Here is a 27240-nt window from a genome sequence, read left to right on the forward strand (position 1 = left end):
ACACACACACACACACACACACACACACACACACACACACACTTGGGCTCAGAGTTGACATAAATCAATCTGTGATTTTCCTCCATCACTAAATCAGGACGATGCTAGAAAAAATAATACCAGCAGAGCATGACCACACTGTATTAGAGAGAAGTCTACATAATAAACTTATTTTGTAAAAAAAATCCAAAAGGATCCTGATCTTTGGATTTGAATCCAGCTCTACCAATTGTTATTAGTATGTGGCCTCTGACAAGTTCTGCTAAACCTATTTTCTCTCTTATTCATAAAAGGGAACCAATGATGCTCATAACTCTGAGGGTTGTATAAAGGTTTACAGAAGGTGATAAAAATAAGGTCTAATGCAGTGACTGGTGCTAGATAATTGCTTAGTAAAATACAATTCCCCCACAGAGATATCCCCTTATCCCACCCTCTAATCGCATCCTTCCCATTTGGATACATGGTAAAAGCTCGATCTTTTTCCTTCATTTAGGGACCATGCAATCCCCTTAAGCACTCATAGGAAGCCCCACTTCTTTACATGGAAAAATCATTATTTCAGAGGTAAAACCATTTTTCACTAAGGTATTAGCTTCTTTTCAATCTAAATGAAATACTCCAGGTTGGAGGGGAAGCAGGGAACCATACAAACTTTGTCTTCTTCATGGAAAAGGTCCCATGAAAACCTCTCAGTGATCTTCCTGCAATCTCAGACAGCCCAGCCAGCACTCCCCTTGACCTCAGAGAGAACTCTTTAAAGTAGCCATACACGCGGAACGTAAAGCAAGTCTTTGCGGAAAGCACTGACCTCCAGCCCTGGCACACCGCGTCTTCCTCTTGACCCCTAAGAACAGAAGGGAAGCAAAGACCTTAGAGAAAGAAACAACCCAATTTTCACCCCAGCCTACCTCCCTCTTCCACACAAGCAGGTGAAATTCAACCCAAGAGTGGTTATAGTTACCTGAGGGCCAACATTTCCAGGTTCCCCCTGAGGTCCGTCAAAACTAGACCTTCCCTGAAAAGGAAGAAGTAAAGGGAATATAAGTTTCGATGTCTACATCCTTCTGGATTTACTCTTCAGACATGGGCTCTCTAATACAGAAGCCACTAGCTACATGTGGCTATTAATTTTAAATTCATTAAAATTAAATTAAAATTTTAGCTTCTCAGTTATACTCGGCACATTTCAAGTGTCCAGTAACTACACGTGGCCAGTGGCTACCATATCAGCACAGATATAAAATATTTGATCTCAAAAAGTTCTGTGGGTCAGCGCTTCTCTAGAAGCAAACAGATTAATTCTGGTGTTCTAAAATATCTGCACTGTAGGCAGCCTCCCCCAAAGATTGTTCATGGGACAACTCTTCAGGGTTCATCATGCTGCGACAGTAGTCATACACGTTCCCCCAATGAGCTATGCTTAATATTTGAAAAATACTGGGATTTCCCTTTCTACCCATCCTATAGGTACAGAGTGGCAGACAGAAACAGAAGGTAGATGAACGTGTCTCTGCACATGTGGAGCGATCAGTATGCACAGATGATGATGGAGGGAGAGGTTTTACACACAGTCACGATGAGGAAGCTTTGTGCTGCTCTCACTTCTTTAAGCCCAGAAGTGGGAAAATAAATGGTGTCCAGAGAAAAAAATGAGTCCATCTTTCAGGAGAAACAGAAACTACCTTGGAAGCCAAGGAGGGACATTTTAGATACTCAGTAAAGTCCCATGCTAACTCAGTAAGAACACAGAAACAGGGTAAGAATGTGAAATACAGAAATAAAAGCATTTGCGCAAAGCTGTCCTTCCAACAGTTACTTATGATAGATTAGATTCGAAAACAATATAAATATTCCACAACATGGAAGGAAGCGTTGATTAAATTATGGTAGGAACGCTTATTGAAATAGTATGCAACAATTACAAATTACGTTTATCAAAAGTTTATAAAGGAGAAAAAATGTGTTATAACATTCTTTTCAAGTATATTAAATTTGCTGAAAGAATAATTTATCCCAAATACAGAGAAAGATAAAATGACAGTTCCTCATTTCTTTATATTGTACTAGAACATTTTTTTAATAAGCCAATGGGATCCTTATTTGACTTTCTCAGGGAAAGTAATTGCATCACCAAGTTAGGAACGTTCTGTAAACTTACTTTTTTTCTTGGTTACTGGAACTATTCATTTTTTTCTTTACATTTTACATCCTGTATTCCCAAATATCTATAGTGTTACTTTTATTGTAAAAAATTTTTTAAATATAGTAGGCTATATGAGAAAGGAGGCTTTAGACAAGGCACTCTCACAACTGGTCTAAATATAAAAAAGATTCTTTCTTAAAACATTTATCATTTTCTCACTTCAATAGTAGACAGTTTTTTGCAGCCAGCGTAGCAAAGGAATCATTTGGGCAGATGTTGGAATCATTGGGTAAAAGACTGTCGGGAAACAAGAAATTTACAATCTCAGTATCACTGCCAGATTACTTGATCATTACAAAGAGGGAAAAAGTGTGTTTACAATGCCTAAGTCTCATGAACAGCATCTTAATCAAGTGACCAAATTAATGTACCAGTAATGAGACAGCCAGACATAGTTTCTCTCCTGGTGACTGAGAAGGCTACAGCCTTACTTAATCTCCTGAAAAAAAATATTTAAACTGAATCTTATCATGAGGAAACAATCAGACAAATCCTAACTGAGGGATGTTTGGCAAAATAACTGGTCAGGAATGCCCATGTCACGGAAACAAAGGACTGGACAACAGCTGTGACTGAGGGATACTACTGAGGCAAGACAACTAAATATACCACACAGTCCTTGATCAGCGCTCAGATCTTAGGCATCAGCATGTGTTTTGCACTGAGCCTTTACAGAAGCAGCCCGCACCCCAAGCAGCGAGAGGCCCCGCCAAGCTCCTTCCCTGGGGACCACACTCAGCATCTCAGCATCCAGCTGCCATAGCTTTGAACTCTGGGAGCATCCCTGCATCTCAATTTATTTGTTCATCCCTTAGCAAAATGTGTCCTAAGGTATCAGAGAAGCCTAGAAGAGGTTATTTTGGGGGGTCTTGGAACACTCAAATATGTTTCCATATAAATTTATGGTAATTTTCTTCGCTGACTCCATTCCCGCTTCTGATTGGTTTCAGAGGAACTCTCTGCTTTCGCACAGCCAAGGAAACTTGTACCGAGGAAAGATTGCCCCCTAGAGGTCTATCTTCTAATGACACTTACCAACCTGGAATTTCAGCATTCCCAGCTATAGGCTTGTATAATTTGTGAGAGTGACTTCTATTACCCAAGTCTATTCAAAGAATATTTAGCACCCTTCTTTGAGCTCGGAATGGGAGTAGAAACCATGTGGAACACAAGTTCACTGTTACATGGCACCACCTCAGAGGGTTCCAATTTTTGTTTGCACACACAATTCAGGGATCTAATCTTCTAAGTTAACCCTCAGCTGAAGTCAGTGATGGAGACCTCTGAAAACTGAGAGCATGAGACTTTCCCCATGGCTGGGGTGCTGTGATGCACACGGTACTGGACAGTTTGTATAGAGGCCTGAGTTCTTTCCAGCTGTAAAACCATGAGCAAACCATGGAATCAAAGCTCAATTTATATGCCTTCCTTCCCATGACGCCCATTAACTCATGGGAACTTTGAAATGGTTTTTCTAACCTTCTCACCTTATAGATGAGGGAACTGGGACCCAGATGGGTTAAGGGTTCCTTCTCTTTGCTCAATTCCATAACTGATTGGCTATTCACAGGGCTCTCCAATCTCAACTCACCCAAGAGAACCCTCTCAATGGAGTTTGTCCAAAATAACTGTAATTCACAACAGGATGAGAAATTCTTGCAGCAAGGAGTTACAGTTTTCTCCCATAGTTACATAATAATGATCTTGTTACAAACTGGATTTTACACAGGACCTGGCCATCCACAAAATGGATGCAACCGAGTCACAATTCAGGGAAAAGAATCAACATCCTAAGGCTTTGTCAAAGGAGGCAAACTGGAGTTCAAAGGAAATAGAGGTTGCTTTACAGTTATAAACATTTTGCTGTGCAGACCTTGTTTCTGGAAATTTGGAATGACAAGATGTGAGGACTGAGGCACTTGGGGTAGTCATCTTTCAGTCATGCATTTTAATAACGAGGACATCAAAAAAATTCTAAAGATGGCTTCCAATCAGCAGCATTTGCAAAGTGAACAAGTCTTTTTCCTTTGGTGCTACCTTCTGTCATAACACTTCCAGTTTTCAAAACCAGATAAGGAGCTTATCTCTAAAACTGGCTAGTACTCGATTCACATCAGTCAACAATGGCAGTGGTAGAAAGCAAGTCAACAGTGTAATGTCCTGACCGTCTTTTGAATCAAGGCATCATGATGACCTTGGAGAATTTTTAAACTGCAAAGATCTTAGGCACCACGGAGCCTGATGCTTTCACTTTCGAGGTGAAGAAACCAAGCACAAAAGACATAAAGTAACCTGTATTGCTAGTGTTGTGGGAAATGAGATTTTTTTCAAGATAAAAAGAAACCACAAGACAAGGATGCAAGAATATAAGGCTATAACTGGGGATTAGCATTCGGAGCTCTTGTCTCCATGGGCAGCGGCGTCCCAGAGGTTTGCTCCCTAGTTTTCAGTGCTGATCCAACCAGAGTGCTCTAGCCTTCCTCACCAACTAGAATTTCCAACCGCCCCCCGCACCCGCCCCAGCCCCACCTCCACCCCACCCCCCATGTACCAATAGCACCAAGTCAACAGAGATGATCTTACCTGATGTCCACGCCTTCCTTTTTCTCCCTTAGGGCCTTGGATGAAACTATCTGCTCCAGGATCCCCCTGAGAAAAGAAAAGGTTGCTTACCTCAAATGGGCAGAAAAGATAGGAGAAGAAATTACAGGAAGTATGATTTTTTAAAGGCATCAAAGTGTACCTTTTTAATTGTCTGATTTTGCTTAGAAATCCCAAATACCCAATGCAATTAAAGTTGCAAACTCTTTAAGAACCCAAATGTTCTATAAGATGGATCTCCTCACAAATCTCTTATTTGTTGCAATGCTAAGACAGGCTAAACAGATGCCTCATTAATGAATAATTAATTGCTCTCTGACTTTGTGCCTAAGCAAACTGTTTATAAGGCCCTGGATTAAAGCACTCACAGGATCTCCCCTTAACCCAGGCTCTCCACGCTTCCCAGGTGGTCCAGGTGGTCCCGTCAAGCCCTGAAATCACAGGGGGAAAAATGTGTCACATTAAAAGATCATCTATTGCCCAAAGGAAAGAGAACATTAAGAGGCAAAATGAGAATCACATTAAAAGAGCAATTTAGTACTTGAACTTTAAAGCATTTGCTGCCCAAGAGGTGAGGAGGAGATGAAGAAAAGAACATACTTTTACTGGAAATCTCTGATATATGTGGCCCTGGGTATGCATGACCTCACCCTAGATATGTGAACCCTTACAACTCAGGAATTACATACTGCATGCAAGGAACCTAAGGCTCAGCAAAGTTGGACCCAGTTGTCCCTACCACCAAATTCCTAATCTTTCCACATCTCCCTGATACTCTTACACAGAAACACACATGAGAAGAAGAAGGTGGTCTCTACCACAAACATGGGCAGCACTGGCACAGCAAGATCTCATGAAAAAGAGGCAAATGAGAGAAAAATGCTTCTGGAGCTCCTACTCTAGAAGGGGAACCAGTGAAGTGAAGCAATTTGCCATAAGACTATGACATGATAAACAAATGGTTGCTTCTCTTAAAATCTGTGGTTACTGGTACTCTCTCTGTGTAGTAGTTCCTACAGAGCCACGGCATCAGGGAGAGCCCCCACCCCCCAGGAACCTTCCTCAAATGGGGTTATGTGCCTGGTTCTAGAGGGTATATGCCACACTCTGAGGACAGTGGAATGGGACCCATCTCTGAGATATGGTTCTCAGACACACAGGGAATGGAATGTTCTCTAGGCTCTAAAAACAGCCACCTCATAATGTTACTCCTCCTCACCTCTTTCCTGGCCTGATATAATGGTAAAAGGGAGTTAGTTAATTCTAAATTCCAACCCTACTGTCCAATTTACTAGCTAGGTGAATTTTTTTGACTTCTCTAAGATGCAATGTTCTCATTTGTGAAACAGATATACCCATTTTATCAAGCTGTTATAGAGATTAAATGGAACAATAAATTAAAATGCTGAATACAGAGGCTGGCATTTGGTTCTTATCATGATGTGCCCAACTTCCAGTCCTTCCTTTTTCTGACCCAGAAAATCCCAAATCCCTCACCATGGCACTACATTGACTCCAACTTGCCCTTCCAGACTTTCTTCCCACTCTTTTTTTTTTTTTAAGTTTATTTATTTTTGACAGAGAGAGAAATAGCGTGCATGAGCTAGGGAGGGGCAGAGAGAGAGGGAGACACAGAATACAAAGTAGGCTCCAGGCTCTGAGCTGTCAGCACAGAGCCCGATGCGGGGCTCGAACCCACGAGCCATGAGATCATGACCTGGGTCAAAGTCGGATGCTTAACGACTGAGCCACCCAGGCGCCCCTCTTCCCACTCTTTATACCTTTTATCTCACCCTCCACTCCTGTGGACTTGGAATCATTATTTGTCCGAACTCACAATGAGCTCCTCTAACTCTAAGCCTTTCCTTTTTCTTAGCCTGGAATCGTGTGTCTTAACAGGGTTGTGTGTCTCCCTCACAGAGGTCTATGAAAAATACCTTGATTTCCTGTACTCCCTGGAATGCCAGGGTCCTCTCCTGCCTTGGGCACCATTATCAATTACCACAGGACCTTAGTATGGAAGGCTGACCTCTTGCCCCCTTCCCTCCTCCTTTACCATCTGGTTGTTACTCATCTTTCAAATTTCATGCCATCCTCACTCCCTTGGTGAAGCCTTCCTGAATACACACAGTCTGGATCAGATTCCCGTCATTTATCTGTCCTTCATATCCTTATCTCAGCCATAACCTTACAGCTACTTTGTGATTATTTCATTAATATCTTTCATTCCTCACAGAGGCCAGTTTTGAGGTACAGAACCCATGCCTGTCTTGTTCCCCATTGTAAAATCATACCTGGATTACAATAGATAGATACTCAGCAAATTTTTATTATTGTTCAGATGAAGAAATGCCACTCTAGTTTAGATTCTTCTCCAAGTCACTATACTCCCATTGATTCTTTATTTACACCATTCTTACAACCTTTATCTTATCCTATCTTGGATTATAGTTCTTCCTGTACAAATCTTATCTCCTATACTGTGAATAAGCTCTTTGTTGGTCACAACCATGACTTATTTATCTTTGAACCCTTCTTTGTATCTAGCAAAACACTCTACAGGTAGGAAGAATTTGACAGGTGTTTGTAGAATTAAACTAAATTCAATGGAAGCTGAAAGCTCTCCAGTCTTAAAAGAAATGTGGTGTCCCCCCACCTTCTCTAAAATCAAATCCACAAATTGCACGTTATCAATTAAACCTCCCTCAATAAAGAACCATTTCTTGTGACTCCCTGCTTTACTTATTGGGAAATCAATCCACACCTTGGGGTAAAAGTATTACTCTAATTCCATAAGGGGTCCCCAAAATAAAAAAAAGAACAAAAGTAAATAAAATTTACCTCCCCCTCCCCTTATCTAATCCAATCAATCGGCAGAAGCTGACTATAACAGTTCTGAGATGGATCCTTCAGACTGGATTTCATAATCTCTTAGTAATGTCTGCAATGGGCATAGGGATCTGCTTTCCCTTGCATAGAAATATAATTACCAGCACGAGGCAGTGAATAGTCCCTGTCAAGCAGATAGTGCAAATAATGTACATGAGAAGGATGTAGAGAAGGGAGAGGGCAAGCACTACAGGCTGACGTGGTCAAGGAGGATGTCCTGAGGAGGAAAGAGAGGAGCTGGAAATTGGAGAAAAACTGATATTCAAATAAGCCCTGAAGATGGAGGCAGGGAAAAACCACTCCAGGATGGGGTGCCTGGGACGAGCTAAGACACAGGGGTGGGCATGCACAAGAAATCTTCAGGGTACAATGAGTAGTACAATCTGATTGGGAAGGACCCTTCTGGACTGAGAGTAATGAAGGTCGTGGCTGAGAGGCCTGGGGTGTGGGACTGAATCACTGGTGACAGGGAGTTTTGCAAAGCCCATGAGGTAGGACGCAGTGATTACTGCTCCAAAGGCTAAGTAACTGGATTTTTATCACTCATTTCACTAGCAGCACAGGAGGGTCTCAACTAAAGACTCCAAAAAGATAATATTTATTGACCTTTAACTCCTGATCTAGAACTTAAACCATTAGAGGATTCTTTCCCAGAACTTAAACATAAACTATCAAGGTCAGTTTATGCAATATAAATATGAGAGAAGAATAATTCTCACACTTTACCCGATTTCCTCTATTTCCTTTTTCTCCAGATGACCCCGGGGCTCCAGGATTACCCTAGAAAAAGAAATATACAAAGAAGCTTTGTATATCAGGTCACAGTGGGAACTTTTTCCATGTAGTTTCACATTCTAGCCAAGAGCAGAAAGGTTACCATTCTCCTTGTATGTGACAGACTAGATGCCCTGAAAAATCCTCCCTTTGAAAATCATATAAAATTCCATATAGCAAAGTTTAAAATATTTTATATACATTAATGAGCTGATAAAGAACAAGAGAAATTCTTAGAGTTCAGAGTAAAGGGAAAGTAGAAATCCAGAGAAGTAATAGCCATTGGCCATCCTGAGTCACTCTAGTCACTCTGTGAGTTGAGGAAAAACCAAAATCTCATCATTTACTTTAAAGTGATCTCAGGAGGAAGTGCCCAAGTACGTGGCAGAAGCAAATAACCTCAATTCAGGCCTTAGAGACTTCTCACAGCTGAAGTTCAATCAAAAATGAGTTTAAATCAAAAGTCACCATACACATGAGGGAGACACCATGGCGGCAAAGCCAGTAGAAACCACAGGCAACAAAATCAGACTTGCAATGACTATAGCTGTTGGAATTATCATATGCAGAATATAAAATAAGTACTTTTAATACATTTAAATAGGTAAAAAAAAGAATGAGTAAAATAACAAGCAACTGTTAAGAGAGAGAGAGAGAGAGAGAGAGAGACACCAAGCAGAACTGAGAAAGATAGAACTTCTTGAAGTGAAAATCAGAATAAATGAAATTAAAAATCCAATGGACAGGTTAAATGGTATATTAGACACAAGTGACATAAGGATTAATGAACTTGAAACGGAAGAAAGTGTTCAGAATGCAGCACAGGAAGACAAACAACACATGAAAGGGAGATTAAGAGACATCAGGACAAATTTCTTCCAAAAAGAGGTAATAGAGAAAATGGGAAGGATAAAAACTTCAAAGTAAGAATTTGCTAAGGAGTGTCCAAAAACGATAGAAGGCACAAATGCTCAGATTAAAAAACCTAACAAGTCCCAAGCAGTATAAATAAAAAGAAACCCACACCTGGACACATCATATTGAAACTACAGAACACTAGAAAGAAGGGGGAAAATTTTTTTTAATTCACATCCAAGCTACTTAACATATAGTATAATAATGATTTCAGGAATAGAATTTAGTGATTCATCACTTGCATATGACATCCAGTGCTCATCCCAACAAGCGTCCTCCCTAATGCCCCTTGCCCATTTAGCCCATCCCCCCACCCAACACCCCCTCCAGCAACCCTCAGTTTGTTCTCTGTATTTAAAAGTCTCTTATACTCTGTCTCCCTTTCTGTTTTTATCTTATTTTTGCTTTCCCTAGAAGGGGAAATTTTTAAAGCAATATAATATTTTTTGTTAAGACTGCTGACAAAGGAACAATAATTAGTTTGACAAATAACTTCTTAACAGCAATAATGAAAGACAGAAGACAACAGAAGCCAGAAGACTATGAAATGACATTTTCTAAGTGCCAAAAGAAAATCATTATTTCCCCAAGAACTATCTTACAAGAAAAATTGTAAAATAAAGAGATTTTTAGAGAAACAAAAACCAAAGTGTATAAACTTCATCAAAGGAAATTCCAAAAGTGGTACCTTAGGCAAAAGACACAGGATCTTTCATGATCTTTTGAAGGCATCAGTAAAAGTAACAAATAAGGGTAAAGCTAGATGAGCAATGACTAAATAAAATAATAACAACTAATTGATAGACTTGAACAAAACTAAATGTAAACAAAATACTGAACAATAATATGTATTACAGAAGGCAGTTGATTAGAGCTAAGTTTCTAAGGTCCTTATATTCTGAGGATAAGGAAAAATAATAGATTGACTTAAAACTTTGTTGAGTATGCATGCTAACATTTCTAGGCTATATCGGGGAAAATATAAATAGAGAGTATAAATGCCAAACTAGTAGAGGGAGAAACATAGAATGAGAAACTTTCTATACCTGTTCCCCATCCAAGCCATCAGCGCCTTGGTCACCAGGATCTCCCTGTGGAGCAAAGGAAGATAAACTATTGAAGAAAAGAGGACCAGGGGTACATGACTACTGCTTTGATGTTGATATCCTTGCTAATATTTTTTTTTAGTCGGTAGAAGAGTCTAGACCTTCCGAAATGACATTTATATGCTGCATTCACATACTAAAAAACAATGATTATACACTGTTTTCCCTGACAGTTTTGAGTGCTAAAGGGGGAAAATAAAAAGATAAAAAAAAAAAAAAGAAACTCAAATTTCAAATGGGTATAAAGACTTCTTTTTTCCACTTTTGCACTGGGAACAAGTAGTCACTCTTTCAAAAGACTGGATAAAACATTTCCCACTGGTTGTCTACATGTTAAAGATGGTCTGGGGTGCCTGGGTAGCTCAGTCATTAAGCATTTGACTTCGGCTCAGGTCATGATCTCACAGTTTGTGAGTTCAAGCCCCACGTTGGGCTGTGTGCTGATATCCCAGAGCCTGGGGGCTGCTTCGGATTCTGGGTCTCCCTGTCTCTCTGCCCCTTCCCCCTTGTGCTCTGTCTCCCTCCCTCACTCAAAAATAAACATTTAAAAAATTTTAAAGATGGTCCTTTTGTCATTGACTTTTTTTATTTTAAAAAGACAGACAAATATGCCTGAATTAATTCGCATAATGGAAACTTAGAAGAGCCCAGATTAAGGAGGAATTAAATGGGGGTGCATCCACATGTATGCATTTGGGGAAACTTACAATAAGAAAAGGCCTTAAGAACTTAAAAATTTATGCTAACTGGATAAGACTAAACACTGGCCGTGGTGTGGTGACATCTCCTCAAATATTCCATCACTTCCAACTCGTGGGCCCTTTGCTTTACTGACTATCTCAGAATGACAGTTAACATATTTATTACAAAGCATTTATTGAAAAACAAAAAAAGTCCAGAGTTTTGCCAGCCAAATAAAATGCATATTATGCATGTGGAATAGTTGATTCATTCCTACCATCCGCATGAGGAAATCAAGTTTCAGGCACTTTGTTTTTAATAGAAAATTATTGTCAAATTGGTTTCCATACAACACCCAGGGCTCATCCCAACAGGTGCCCTCCTCAATGCTCATCACCCACCCTCCCCTTCCTCCCACCCCCCATCAACCCTCAGTTTGTTCTCAGTTTTTAAGAGTCTTATGTTTTGGCTCCCTTCCTCTCTTTTTTTTTTCCTTCCCCTCCCCCACGGTCTTCTGTTAAGTTTCTCAGGATCCACCTAAGAGTAAAAACATATGGTATCTGTCTTTCTCTGTATGGCTTATTTCACTTAGCATCACACTCTCCAGTTCCATCCATGTTGCTACAAAGGGCCGTATTTCATTCTTTCTCATTGCCACATAGTACTCCATTGTGTATATAAACCACAATTTCTTTATCCATTCATCGGTTGATGGACATTTAGGCTCTTTCCATAATTTGGCTATTGTTAAAAGTGCTGCTATAAACATTGGGGTACAAGTGCCCCTATGCATCAGTACTCCTGTATCCCTTGGGTAAATTCCTAGCAGTGCTATTGCTGGGTCATAGGGTAGATCTATTTTTAATTTTTTGAGGAACCTCCACACCGTTTTCCAGAGCGGCTGCACCAGTTTGCATTCCCACCAACAGTGCAAGAGGGTTCCCGTTTCTCCACATCCTCTCCAGCATCTACAGTCTCCTGATTTGTTCATTTTGGCCACTCTGACTGGCGTGAGGTGATAGCTGAGTGTGGTTTTGATTTGTATTTCCCTGATGAGGAGCAACGTTGAGCATCTTTTCATGTCAGGCACTTTTTTTAAACCAAAAGACAGCTGAGTTAGTGCATGAAAATAAGCACACCAAACTCTCATACTAAAATTATGCAATGTATTTGCCACAAGCCACATGGGTGAATCTGTGGTACCAGGAGATAGGAGTAAAGTTCTGTCAGCCCTTGTCTGTCTTGTCCATCACTCTGTAACCACTCTCAAGGATAATGTGGGGAACAGAAGGGGTACCTACAAAAACATTTCTTGAGTGCACGAATGAACAAATGGATACTTTGCTTCTGAATCTGAATGTAAAGTCATTCCCTTATTGTGCAGCTCCTTTCCTACCAACCCTGTCCTGGCGTCCATCTCCCATTTGATACTCAGCTTGACCAGACTCCTCCCTGCCACACCTTGAGTTCAGGACCAACTCTCCCAGAGCATCATATGATGAATATGGCAGCTCAATTGTTATAGAGTTAGCAGGGCATGAAAATTATATATGTCCCTGCCTTAAATATGAAATACATACCTGACAAATAGCCATTTATTGGCATAGCAGTTTGGCTGTTCATATCATCTGACATATCCCCTTGTCAGAAAGTTTGGAGGCTCACCTCACTCAAGCAAAGGAAAAGCAAGTGACCTGTTACTGTTTCCCACAGAAATTGCTCTCCCGTTTAAGAAGGGTAAGGAAGGTCACCTACCTTCTCTCCTGAAAACCCTCTTGCTCCCTAAAATTAGGGGGAAAAAAGTGAAAAGAATTGAGTTTGAATAAGATTTTTCTCTCTTAGGACACCATATATTCCCCAAATCCAAGAAAAGGCAATTAATTAGTAGATCAAAATGGAGATTTCATCTCCAGCAACTACAATGCACATCATAGCACCTTGATTACTACTGCTCCCCTTTGAGTGTGACTTAGATAAAAATCACATTGGTAACTCCTCACATAGCAGGGGTGAGCAGGAAATGACAGCGACCTGCCACTTATTAATAGAAGAATCGTATATTTTTCAAACAAAAGTGAGAGTACACCGGCTAACAAGCGTGAGAAGGCTTCCAGGAACAACCGCACAAATGAACTGAAAGAGTAACTTGTTAAGAGTGTACAGAATATGGTAACTTCGGTCAGAAAAATTCTCCATAGGACTCTGAGTTGTAGAGAAAATTTTCTGGTCTTCTTCAAGGAGATTCTCTAATCCTGGAAGGTGAAGAGACACTGACGACACCAATGAAAAGGGAGCCCCACCCATCATTGCTTTAGGCTTTAAAATTTCAGTATTCTCAAACCCCCTTCCAACTATCAGCACTATGTCTTTTCCTGAGGGCTTTTTTCTGGCACTGGAGCCTGTCCACATGAAAGACAGGCCAGAAGTACTGGGGAATTAATATCCACTGGGACCAGTTTGCAACTAATGCCTGATAGGATTTAGTGCATATATATCCCAGCTCTCTCACCGCTTGGATGGGGTAACATTGAGGTGCAAGTTCAACACTGGCTCACACAGTTCCTTAGCAAGATGAGGCTCTATCTACCCACAGTGGTAATCTAATTGAAACCATACCCTTCTTAGGCCACCTCCCTTCCCTAAATTCTCTCCTGTCTTGATAGTATTTACTGAGATCCCCTTCCTATGAACTATTTGCACTTGACTCCTTTTCTCAGGCTCTACTTCTGGGAAACCCTACACTGGGAAGGAGCTAAAATGCTATGTTGAAGAATTAAGATTTTCCTCAAACTCAAGGGATAAAACCGGGATAGGGAAAGAATTCCACAGCTTTAGGTCCACACTCACCTTAGGTCCTCTCATACCCGGGCATCCTTCCTCACCTTGGGGTCCAGGAAGACCTTGGGGGCCTCTTTCTCCCTGTGGAATAAAAATACACACGGAAAGAGTCAAGCAACTATCTCTATCATCACCCAACCGATTCGAACCAGCAATAGTGACCGTCAGAATGACTAACATATGATGCTGTCCTTCCAATTACTTCTACATCCTCAAAGACCTGATCAGATTGCCTGCAAGGTAATCGGAATGTTTATCTGTCAACTGCCCATATTGACAACCCCAAATCATACAAATCCGCCTTATCTATATTTTTGACCAATTCATTCAAGCCACTTCGGAATTCAAACAAAACAGAAGGTGTGTCTGAACACTGCCTTCAGGCAGCTAAAATTGGAAAAAGGTTTCCTTGTGATCCCACAAAGAATAAACCACTATTTAACTCTTTCTCTTCTAGGTGAAATCCTGCCCACTCCTAAGGTATAGACCATACATCACCTCCTCTTCTGAGATGATTTTTCTGTTACACTGTGTGTTATTACCTGTTTCTGTGTCTCCTGCTATATGGAGAGCTTCTAAGGAGACAAGGACTCACTTATTTATCTCTGGGTTTCCAGCCCTCAGGACGTCCATTCCGAATTTGAAGAATGACTGCCTAAATTATATTAGTGAACATAATCTTTTGATCTAGGTATTGGATAGGGAAGGGAATGATAAATAACATGCCTTTTTGCCAAATTAATTAATTATAAATTAGAAAGTACTGTATGGCCTGTGAGCTTTCATCAAAAGAGTCTACAAATATAATCTCACTTTGATTTAAAAAATGTTAGATAACTTCACCACATAAGCTGCCCAGGACAGTAAAAGAGAACATGGTAAAGTGAGAAACGCTTTGGATCAAAAATGAAAAGGTCCCAGGTTCAAGTCCTAGTTCTACTTCTAATTTGCTTTGTGAGCTTGGATGAGCACATGACTCTATGAATTACAATTTTCTCCATTTACAAACTATGGATCTGGGTAATACTGATTCTGCCCATTCACAGGATTGTTGTATTGCATGCATGAGATACTGTATTGAAAGTACTTCACAAGTCATATAGATTAGACACATGAGGTGTCTTATAATTAGATAGCAAGAAATGATGAGAAAAGCAGAGGTCTTGGCATCAGACAGACGTGGATTTGGGCACATCGGCAACCATCTCTGTCTGACCTTAAAAGTCACGCTGAGTTTTGAACTCTACATCCATAAAATAAAGGTATTAGCACGTATCTGGAGGGGGTTGTGAGAAAGACTAAATGTCATAATGTGTATAAAATGCCGAATGCAAAACCTAACGCACAGTAGATGCCAAGTCAATGTCTATTCTCCCCCTTCTTCCTAGCTATCCACATTTTTAGGTTCAATGTATGGTGTTTACGTTTCATCTGGACAATCTAATTTTAACATATCCACTTACAATATTGCACTATACAGTGTTATCAGTCATGAATAATCGGTTGTTGCCTTTATCAGAAAATAGTTACCTACAAAACCAATGTCCCTAACAAAGCAGGGACACAAAGGGAAAATTCTTAAAATTTATTCTTAACAAAACAAAATAAAGCAAAACACGCTAAGGATAGCTATCATCAAAAACAAAAACAAAACAAAACAAAAACACAAGTGTTGGAGAGGATGTGAAGAAACTGGAACCCTTATGCACCGTTAGTGGGGCTATAAAGAGTGCAGCTGCCATGGAAAACATACGGTAGTCTCTCAAAAAAGCGAAAAACAGAATTACCGTATGATCTCCCAATTCCACTCCTGGGTATATACCCCAAAGAATTGGAAACTGTGTCTCGAAGAGATATTTGCACACCCACATTCATAGCAGCATTATTCACGACAGCCATAAGGCGAAAGCAACCCAAGTGTCCATTAACAGATAAACAGAAAAACAAAAAGTAGCATATCCATGAATGGGATAGTACTCAGCCTTAGAAAGGAAGGAGATTCTGACAGGCTGCAACACGAATGAATCTTAAGGATATCATGCCAAACGAAATGAGCTAAAAATACAAATACTTTATAAGGACCTAGAGGAGCCAAATTCATACAGACAGAAAGTAGAATGGTGTTCTTCAGAGGCTAGCGGGGAGGGGCTCATGGGGACAGAGTTTCAGTTTTGCAAGATGAAAAGAGTTCTGGAGATGCACGGTGGTGATGGCTTGCACAACAGCATGAATGGAATTAATACCACTGACCTGTACACTTGAAAATGGTTAAGATGACAAGTGTTATGTATATTTTGCCACAACTAAACGCTTATAAGGAAATTGTGAAGGAAAAGCAAAAAGCTGACTCTTATGACTTCTACTCACAGTTCCTAAAGTTTCAGTTGCCGTGCACACATGATCAGGTATGTGTTTGCCCAAAATTATTCCTCAGAGAAAGAGTATTCTTAAACTTGAATTTTCACAAAGTCTTCACAAAGATTCTCATATTTCAAAGTACTTTCTCCATTGCTTCACTCTGAACAGCATAGTAGTGACACCCAGTCAGTGTTAAGATATTTCTAGGATCCCTATGGATGTCACCTACCAGATCAGTTAAAAAAGAAAAACAAAGGAAGTAAAGAAATCTAACAGAGATTACTTATTTATCATATTTGAAAGTGAGACCTCACAATTTCGAACGTTAGATGCCATGCAAACGAGATTTTTAAAAATCACTTTTCTAAGCAATAGAATTCAGGATTACACTGTGGAGACCATAAAGATATTCCCACAAGAAAAATGAGGCACTGGGCTTTTGAAGCTAAAACTGAAATTTGCAATGACAGCCTTTATAAACAGGCTTAAAAAGTGGTTTATCTTAAATAACTTAGATAGAAGTGAACACAACAGACTCTAGAAAACCAGATAAGACGGTCATAAAAGAGACTCTAGGAGTACTGCAAAAACTGATATAGAAACTCCGTGGGAAGAATTTTTAATGATCTGAGAAAACATGAGAAAGAGAGAAAAAGCAGAATTTCTTACATCATTTTACATAACGAAAGACTTTAAAGTATTTGTATAGCTAAATAAGTTAAATGTTTTAAGTAGACACTTGCCACCTATGTTCCTCAAAGTTCATCTATTCTAATTGAGCAAAAGCATTTTTTCGGATGTTCTCATGAGAAAACAGGAATTGCCTTATAATGAGCACATATGTCTAATGGTTTCAAAGCTAAAATTTGGGCTTACTGTGTTTTTCATTCAGATACTAAGCTCTATCCTGCTTAAAAATCGATCCCTCATTTGTTCACAGTAGTTGTTTAAAGCTATCAACTATAGCCATGATTTCGTGGAAAGAATAACATCATCAAAAGCTGTGCTGAAAGCTGTTCAAATGCTAGGCTGGCTCAAGTTATTTTATGAGAAATGAAAATAACAGTAATATCTTATAGATGAAATGAGGAAATGTATATAAAATGTTTAGCCACGCATCTGGCACATATGAAGTTCTCAACGAATGTTAGCTGGTTTTGTTGCTGCTGAAGTTACATAGCTGTTCTTGGGGACCCTAGATAATCTGACTAATTCGATATGTAAGGCTTTGGCATGTAACCAATGCATATTTAAACCACCACCTCACACTAGGTACATTTTGAAAATATATAGAATTTACGTATGAGTCTGGCAGATGGTATTTTCCAAAGATGACCACAACAAAATCTCAGGGCTCTTCTGGATATGACCTTGCCACTCACCCATCAAGAGAAAGGATCTAATCCCCACCCCCACCCCCATCCCTCTTGAATCTGGTCTGGGGTAAGGGACTTGCTTGTACCTAATAGAATGAGGCAGAAAAGTTACCACTTGACTTCTGAGGCTCCCTCAGAAGGCTTGAGCTTCAGCCTTGATCTCCTGGAATGCTCCCTCTCAGGATGAAACCTCCTTGGTGGGTGCTCCCTCTTAGAACCAGCCACCATACCTGTCCTTGGACCACCATGGTCCATCCTTCTGCCATCCCAGCCAAGCTCCAGAGCATTGGAGGGGAAGTCATCTCTGCAGGGGTCATCCAGCTGCCCAGTCAGCCCAGCTGAGACCTCAGGCACCTAGCAGAGAGCCATCCGCTCTTTCCTTTTCAGCTTCCCCACCCACAGAATCCATGGATGTAATAAAATGATTGTTGTTTTACACCACTGGGTTTTTTTTTTGAGGGGGGGTGTTGGGGAAAGAGGAGTAATAGATAAGTGGAACAACGAATTAACTATTTGTCATTATATACTTTCAATTTGAATCTACAAATTATAGCCCCATTTTGGAACCTGCCATCTGCAAAGAGCCGTCTTGGCCATTGAGCAGACCAGTGTGACCTGCTTTGGGGGGAAACAATATTAAAAGCCATTCAGAGGACAACATATTCTGTCACCTTCTCTCGTGAGAAATGCAGTAAAAAGAAAATGGCACCTACTAGAGCCATATATACCACACATGGCCACTGAGCACTTGCAATGTGTCTAGTCCAAACTGAGATGGGCTGTAGGTATAAGACACACACAGGATTTCAAAGACAGTATATTTTAAGAAGTAAGATCTCATTGGGGCGCCTGGGTGGCTCAGTCGGTTAGACATCCGACTTCGGCTCAGGTCATGATCTCACGGTTCGTGGGTTCAAGCCCCGCCTCAAGCTCTGTGCTGACAGCTCAGATCCGGGAGCCCGCTTCAGATTCTGTGTCTCCCTCTCTCTCTGGCTCTCCCCCATTCATGCTCGGTCCCTCTGTCTCTCAAAAATAAATAAACATTAAAAAGTAAATCTCATCAATTTTTATATTAATTACCTGTTGAAATAATTATATTTTGGATAGACTGGATTAAATAAAATATATTATTAAAATTAACTTCAGTTATTTATTTTTATTGTCTTTAAAATAACTACTATGAAATTTTAAATGTATAAAATTATATATATCACTCACACTATATTCTTAGCTCTGTACTAGAGTCTTTATAAACCATCTTTGTTTTAGGATGTTAACAGAGCAGAGAAGGGGGACAAAATTGCCTCTTACTCTACACAGACAAGGGCTTGTTTATATCTTATTTGTCTGAAATTGGTGTCAATGACACTAATCAGTTGGTCAGGCCCTAAATTATTGTCTTAAATTTAGCCAGACTCATTGAACTACAGGCCAAGCAGAAAAAATAAAGTAACATTTGGGGTGCCTGGATGGCTCAGTCGATTGAGCACTGGACTCCTGATTTCGAGTCAGGTTATGATCACAAGGTAGTGGGATCGAGCCCTACATTGAGCTCCATGCTGAGCCTGCTTAAGATTCTCTCGCTCTTCCCTTCTCCCTTGCTCACACTCTTTCTCTCTCTTTCTCTCTCTCTCAGATACATACATACATATATATTTTTCAAAACTAACACTTAAAGAATGTTTAAAACATCACAAAAATGGGAAAAAAATATTTTCACCATACCTGAACAAAATTGCAAAAAACCACAGCCCACATTTCTGAATGTATTTCTAACATCTAAGACTAATTACTGAGGCAAATTAAAGAGAGAAAAGTTGAGCAGTTCCCCAACAAATATAATCAAAGAAATGAATCAGCTTATATAGGTCTCAGCAGCTGCATTTCCTTTCTTAATTTCTGTTGATTTTCCAAGTTCCAGCAGCCTAAATGTTTAGAACAATAAAACAATGTGAAACTCTAACTGGGCAATAAGAACACTAATGCTTGACTATCCCAGCAAGTTGAAATGTATGGTCCAAGGACACATCAGGCCCCCAACACCCTTTGGGAGGGGGTGCTCAGAAAGTTAAAACTACTTTCCTAATTACACGAAGATGCTATTTTATTTTCTTACTCTTATTCTCTCCGAAGTGTACAGCAGAGTTTTTAAGAAACTGCAAATCAAGTGATATCACAACAGACTGAACACAGACGCAGACATATGAATCCAGCTGTCTTCTAAGAAGCCAGACGTTGAAACCATGTAAAAACAATGCCACACCTCTCACGCACTTATTTCGTTTTGGAAAATGTAGTTATTCTTCACAAAGGAAGAGGTCACTTATACTGAGGGCTTGTTTTTCTTTGGGGGGAATAAAATAAATAAATAATTTAAAATTCTGGCAGTTTTGATTTCTAACATGGTAATGATCAATAGATAGAAACTACATCAACAAAAGTTCTTTGAGGTCCTTCGAGAGTCTCCTGGGACCGAAAGTTTGAGAACCAGTGGTGTATACAAATCAATCTTAAAATAGATACCTGTGGTAAAGGGATTTTCCACAATTTGAAATTAACTGAAACCTATGGCATCCCAACATCCTTTTGATGTTCACACGGTGTAATAAAGATGGTCCCTACCACATTCCAGTCCCTTAGCCAACAATTCTCTCTATAGTATGCATTTTTCGCCACATCTAATCACGTGACAGCTAACTTTCCCGTGCCCAGGGATACAGGCAGGGTTATGTGCAAACTATTTGTGGGTAACTACAACTCTTTTCAGCCTTTTTGGCCACCCAGGAGGCATCCGAGTGATCTTGTTACAAGAATGGCCTTGATTCTCTTCATTATATTTCGTCAAACTACTTACCAACATTGCGATCTCATTGATAATAACAAATTGCCTGCAATTTAGCTCACAGTTAACAACTACTATTATATGCATACTCATCAGGCACAGACCACATTTTAAGTTACCTCAAATTCAGATTAAAATGACCACACTTCATCACTAAACACCTGCTGGAGCCTGTCCCCCTAACATTTGTTATAACAAACGGTTATTTTCATGAAGATATCTTAAACCCATTTTAAATGGTATAGATGAGAAAAAAACTCATGACTCAAGTGCAGTTAAGTGTTTCTAATATTTGACCCATTTTACCATATGCCTTCCAAGAAAAAAAATCCGATTCAGTACTTACATGTCCCCCTTCCTCACCAGGATGACCGGGTAACCCATCAGCACCCTTCTTTCCCTGAGAAAAAAAAAGAAATCAAAAGAAGTAACTTGGATTCTAAATTCTTCCCTCAAAGCCAAATGACATAAGAATTGTTACTAACAGATACCCTTGTCTCATGGAGTTGACGTGTTATCGGGAATCTACTCAACATTGAGCACAGTGTGTAAAGACATACAGAAACAATTATTTCTGGCCTGTCTTGAATATCTGTTTTTCTTAATTGTTGGCACATCAACCTACTTTTATTTTTCTAAAATACTTTTTAAGCCATTTTATCATGAAAATCCAAGCAAAGCTAACTTCTAGCTAAATGTTTGAGGAACACTGTTATTCTTAAAGAGGCCTTTGACCTTGTTCTACAAAAAGTCAGTAAGCAAAGGTGTTACTGCCCTATTGCTTGTGAGAAATGGTTATTTCTGTATGACTCAGATGTTTAGTCTCTTCCTCGCTCTCTTTTTTACTTCTTCTGAGATAACTAAACACATAAACTATTTCCTCTCAAGGAAGTTTGGCTTGCCATTTATAGCCAGATGTGCTTATTGGACTGAAAAACTGGGCAATAAGATATAGGAGCCGTATTCTCTTTGGGCTCAACAAAGACATGAATGTTGATGCAACCAACCAATCACTGACTTCTTAAGATAGAAAGAGCAGAGAAGTCAACTATTCAAAGCATTCTCATCTTTGGCCTGTGAGGCAGAGTCCTTGAGATGCAAGACAAAACAAAACAAAACAAAACAAAAAAACATATGTCAAGAGGTTCCCAAGCTTGATTTCCTAATTCTCCAGTCTGATACCTAAGAACAACACAAGGGGGAAAAATCTAGTAGTAGGGAATAACTAAAATTTTTATCAAAAAGTAATCATATACTTTATACTGTTCTAAATCACGATTGACCTGCAAAGTCAGTAAGAGCTCATTCCAACAACCTCACAGAGTATCTTACAAAGAGGGAATGTAAAAAGATGGGCAAAGTCAATGGGTTTAACTCAATCTTACAGGAGGATTTGTGATTATCCCATCATAAAGCTGTCATTTGTGGGCGAGGGAACCTCGTAGATAAATGAGGACCATTTTTAATGAGATTTATTCTCCTTTAAAAGTGGGACACGTTAGGGGAGCCTAGGTGCCTCAGTCAATTAAGCGTCCAACTTTGGCCCAGGTTGTGATCTCAGTTCATGAGTCTGAGCCCCACATTGGGCTCTCTGCTTGCAGCACAGAGCCCACTTCAGGTCCTCTGTCCCCCACTTTCTCTGCCCCTCCCCCGCTCATGTGCACTCTCTCTCTCTTAAAAAAATAAACATTAAGGTAATTTTTTTAATAAAAAAAAAATTAAAGTGGGACATGGTAATTTTCTATCACTTCACCATGGAGTTAACAGGCAGATGCAAAGTGACCACTACTGAACAAAGAAAGCAATTGTATCTTTCCTCAGTTTAATCTTCTAGAACAGAAGGTTAGTTAGCTCAGAGGGGAAGAAGTACTAACCACTGTAAAGAAGGCAGATGAGGCACAAGTGAAAATTCTGCAGACAAGCGAAAACTTCTGTGCAGCAGTAGAGGTTGTGAAATTTGTTTGTGAAATTATTTGTCAAATAAATGTAAGGAGACAGCATAAGAGAGTGCAAAAAACGTGAGACTTGGAGTCAGGTGGACAAAGGGGCTTAAATCCCCAAATGCTTCTTCGTAAGAGTGTGACTTTGGGAAAGTAATGTTCCCTCTCTAAGCCTCTATTGCACACCCGTAAAAATAATATTCACCTCGAAGGTTTATTAAGAGGGTAGAATTAGCAAAGGTATGTTAAAGACAGAACATGGGGCCTGGTACCTAGTGGTGCTGAAATGTTATCTCTCTCCCCCCCCACCGTCCACGTCCAACAAAACTCTCACCTTGTTCCCAGGGTTCCCACCAACACCCCGGTGCCCATCTTCTCCAAAACACTTTGTATATGTATTGCAGCATCTTCTTTCTGCAATTGTGTCCTGAGAAACAGAATTCACATAATGTGATTTTTTCCAACTGTGTTAACCTATGTCACATGATACACCAAAGTGACAAAATTCCCTCTGGGTTTTGGGGCGCCTGGGTGGCTCAGTCGGTTAACTGTCTGACTTCAGCTCAGGTCATGATCCCGTAGTTCGTGGGTTCAAGCCCCGCGTCAGGCTCTGTGCTGACAGCTCCGAGCCTGGAGCCTGCTTCAGAGTCTGTGTCTGCCTCGCTCTCTGCCCCTCCCCCGCTTGCATGCTGTGTGTGTCTCTCTCTCAAAAATAAATAAACATTAATTTTTTTAATTCCCTCTGCATTTTTAAATTATTAGAATAAACAGACCTAGTGAAGGATGGGGTTAGAAAAAAAATACTTACAAGTTGCTTCAGTAAGATGCTTGGGAGGGATTGCTGCGTGATGCTCAGAGGTTGATTATATGAGAATCCTCTGCCAAATTCTAGCTCCTGGAGTTCTTCTAATTTATGCACACCTTCCAGGCCAATAATGAGGAGCCCAGAGAATCCTTCAAAATGCCAGCAGGTGGGACATTTTACTCGCAGGTCTTTTGACTGGTCTTTGTCCTGGCCCTAAATATGCATGCATCATCCCACCCTTTCTCCAGCCTTCACCTGTCTTCTGTCAAACTGCATTTCTGACCAATGAAACATGAGCAGAAGTGACGTGTGTCACTCCCTGGGAGAAATTTTCAGAGCAGTGCATACATTGCCCCATTTCCTGTCCCCTGCCACAGGAACAGACCCTCTCTCAGCCCGAGTCCTCGAGTGATGAGAATGAGACACAAATTAGCGGTCATGAAGCATAAGATAAATACACTCTTGCTCCTTTAAGCCACTGGGATTTGAAGGCTGTTTATTATTGCAGCACGAACCTATCCTACTGATGAAGGCATTACAAAATCATCCGGCTTTGTCCACATGACAGAGAACCAACAGACAAGGATGTTTTTCAAACAGCTAGAAGTCACTGTTTGTAGTATTTATGAACAAATATTTCTGTTAATATTTTGAGCAGTACATTCACACACACACATCAGCTTTTTGCTATCGTAAACAAACCACTTAACAATCCTGCGGTTAAAAGTTGTATACATAGGGGCGCCTGGGTGGCTCAGTCGGTTAAGCGTCCGACTTCGGCTCAGGTCATGATCTTGCGGTTTGTGAGCTCGAGCCCCGAGTCGGGCTCTGTGCTGACAGCTCAGAGCCTGGAGCCTGCTTTGGATTCTGTGTCTCCTCCTCTCTCTGCCTCTCCCATGCTCATGCTCTGTCTCTCTTTGTCTCTCAATAATAAGCAAACGTTAAAAAAAAATTTTTTTAAGTTGTATGCACAGTCTTAATCATTCCTTAAAATTTCTAGAAATGGAATGCTGATCTAGCATGTGGGCAAAGTTCGCTGTCTTTCATCCAAGATTTCAAATTCTCTTCCAGAAAATTTACTTTTAAAACTTCTTATGTGGTAAATTTAGTTGGAAGCAAGTTATCATCACAGAAAATATTCCAGCATAGTGTCGACCAATGGAAAGCATCATCTCAAGAGAAATACACTAAACATACTCTACCGAGGAGGGAGAAAGGTATACGGAGCATGAGTTGCTGGTGGTTCATCTTGAGTTTGCTTTAGAGCTTTTGAGTGGCACCAAATGGGGACAGAACGGCAATCGTGCACAGCCGCACAGGTGTTATTGCCCAAGCACACCCAGCTGAGGGAGCTGGTGGGCACCGAAATCCAGCCAGCACACCATTCATTAAGCCAGGTGCCCAGGCACAGGGTCGCATACACCAGGAACATTGGATCTTTTTTTAATTTCACAAAGATGCCGTACAGACTAGTAGCAGCCCTTGGGGATGGTCAAAGAGGAAGAATTGGTGAGCAGAGGAGGAAGGGTGGGCAGTGGAAAAAACGAAGCCCAGCTCTAGGGTGATTCCAGAGTTTAGGAAAAAGAGACCCTTGTTAAGAAAACGCAAACAGTACTCAATTATCATGAAGTTGCACATTCAACCTTCAAAAGCAGATGCCAGGCTGATAATTGGCCAATCCTGTCTCAGTCAGAGAGACCCTTGATCGTTGTCAGGGTTATGGGATCCTGGGTTCTCTCAGCCCTGAACAGCCCCTAATTCATACAAAGCATCACCCTTGTGGGCACTGAGCGCCAACCACTCTATGGTTAGTCTATGGATGGCTTAACGGAATCCAGTGCCATCTGGAAATCTCAACGAGTATCTCAGTTCCTGTGGGAGGAACCACCCACCCAGGGTAACCACACGCACCCACCTTTGCTGCGGAGGAGCCCAGAGGTTTCCTTCAGTCTCTGGAGATCATCATCCAGTCCATCTGTAAACACTAAAAGGACCTGTTGTTTATGAGAGAAAGGAGGGTAGTGAGTAGCAGGGATGGAGTGAAAGGAAGGGGAGAGGGGAAAGGGAAGAAAGAAGAGGGAGAAAATGGATGCTGAGTGTTGCACATTTTACAAAAATGAAAAGATAAGCTTAGCTTTTCTGGTTGTATCCAGCCTTTCACCCTGTTTTGTTTCACCCCTTCGTTTATTCGTTACTTTATTACACATTCGTTTTTACTTCAATCTCAAGACCCCCCACCAAAAAGAGAACTGGAACCAGCTTAACTTGTTCACTTAAAATACCTCCAAAAACCGTCTTACAATATCCATCTTTACTGACACAAAAAAATACCAAAATTTTAATGCGTTTTTAATAATTAAAATGTGTTACCTTTACTCACAGAAAATTTTAATTTAAAAGTGAATTACATATTTAAGAAATAAATCCACTGGCTACATGATTGAAGGAAAAACTAAATGTAACTTTCAAAGTTTGGGGCCGTCATTTCCAAATAAACATCACATAAGGTCTTTTCATCCCTACAGACTTTAGCAGGTGTATAGTTCTTGGGCACCAGGAAGGGAAAACAACCAACAAGCCCTTAGTGAGTTACTAAAGACAGTTCAAAGTGCTGACTGGAAAATAATGGGCTCTACTCTACATGACAATGAGTGACCATAATGAGCTAATATCTTCCAAGTTGTCTTTGGAGTGAATTTGCATCATGGAAGAATCTGGATCACTAAACGGTGAGCAACTTGAGGGCAGGGATTTATCCTTTTATCCCTACTGGCATTATTTAGCACAGAGCTTCTTGGGCTTAGTGAGTATTTGTTGATTGAATGAAAACATATCCCTCGTTGGTCTTTACTGAATAAGACTATGGTTTTTCTCTACGTAGAATCTCCGGTGAAGGACAACTTATTGGCCTCAGTCACAAAAGCCCAATCCCTCCCACCCTGGCAATTGGCTCCATATTATGGATTCTCAGCCTTTATTACCTTCACTGTAGCAGAAGAGAGCTGGATAGCATTATCTCCCAAGGACTGCAAAAAATCCACATCCATATAGTTCCTCTTGGCAGCCTGATGAATTAAGAATGCCTGAATAATCTTATCACTATAATTTTCAAAGCCGGAGTCAAAAATAAGCTGGCCATTTGAGGCAGGGACCAAGTAGCGGAACATCACATTGGGGCGACCAGGAGCCCTACAGCTGATGTTGGAAAGCTGGGCCATCTGTTGCATCAGCTCTGGCAGTAACCATTGAAGCTTCTGCTGATCTTGCTTAATGGGACTGGAAATATCAATTCCTACGGACAAATCTATGTTGCATCCTTTGAAAGTGGAGGAGAAAAAAATCAAATTAGTCATCTCTAGATGCATGACCGGGCCCAGAATATATCAGCCAACCCTGAAAGAAGAACCTGCAGCCAACCCACAGAAATATAAGCTAAATAATGGCAGGGATTGTTTGATTTGGGGAGTGGTTTGTTACACAGCAAAGCTAACTGATACAATATATAGTGTTTCATAGCTCTGTTCCTCTGCAGATTCTATTCCCTCTACCTGAAGTGTCCTTTCTCATCTCCTCAACCCCAATCTGGTTAACCCATACATGTCCTTCAAGTTGTAGTTCAAGTGATCCCCTTCCCTAAAGCTGTGACTCATGTCTCCAGGTACTCAAGTTGACTTATTAAATACCCCTGCATGTCCACTGTTATTTTACTTGAACTTCTCTCCCACTAAACAAAGTTTTCTTCATAGTAAGAACTATGACATCTAACTTCCCAAATGCCTGATACAGACAGATGCTTATTAAATGTTTGACAAATGAATGAAGAAGGGAATATGAATGAGCCTTGAGTCTTCTTCCAGCACAAAGCTGTACTATTTCCTTCTCCCCTCTAAGTTTTTTCCCTCATTCACC

The 27240-nt window shown here is 40.4% G+C and overlaps 1 protein-coding gene across 1 annotated transcript in view; it reads right to left on the minus strand.

The window, feature by feature from the left end:
• Nucleotides 1-27240, minus strand: part of LOC125921328 (collagen alpha-4(VI) chain-like) — a 101738-nt gene that overhangs the window by 53245 nt on the left and 21253 nt on the right. The window contains exons 7-19 of the mRNA XM_049628822.1: nt 26313-26647; nt 25247-25325; nt 23335-23480; nt 22861-22953; nt 20933-20986; nt 14020-14091; nt 12928-12954; nt 10432-10476; nt 8423-8476; nt 5176-5238; nt 4790-4855; nt 965-1018; nt 812-847 (exon numbers count right to left, since the gene is read on the minus strand). Coding sequence (XP_049484779.1) covers nt 812-847; nt 965-1018; nt 4790-4855; nt 5176-5238; nt 8423-8476; nt 10432-10476; nt 12928-12954; nt 14020-14091; nt 20933-20986; nt 22861-22953; nt 23335-23480; nt 25247-25325; nt 26313-26647 — 1124 coding nt within the window. The remainder of the gene's footprint in view (nt 1-811; nt 848-964; nt 1019-4789; nt 4856-5175; nt 5239-8422; nt 8477-10431; nt 10477-12927; nt 12955-14019; nt 14092-20932; nt 20987-22860; nt 22954-23334; nt 23481-25246; nt 25326-26312; nt 26648-27240) is intronic.

Source organism: Panthera uncia, chromosome C2, assembly GCF_023721935.1.
Source record: "Panthera uncia isolate 11264 chromosome C2, Puncia_PCG_1.0, whole genome shotgun sequence".
In the NCBI taxonomy this organism is placed as follows: Eukaryota; Metazoa; Chordata; class Mammalia; order Carnivora; family Felidae; genus Panthera; species Panthera uncia.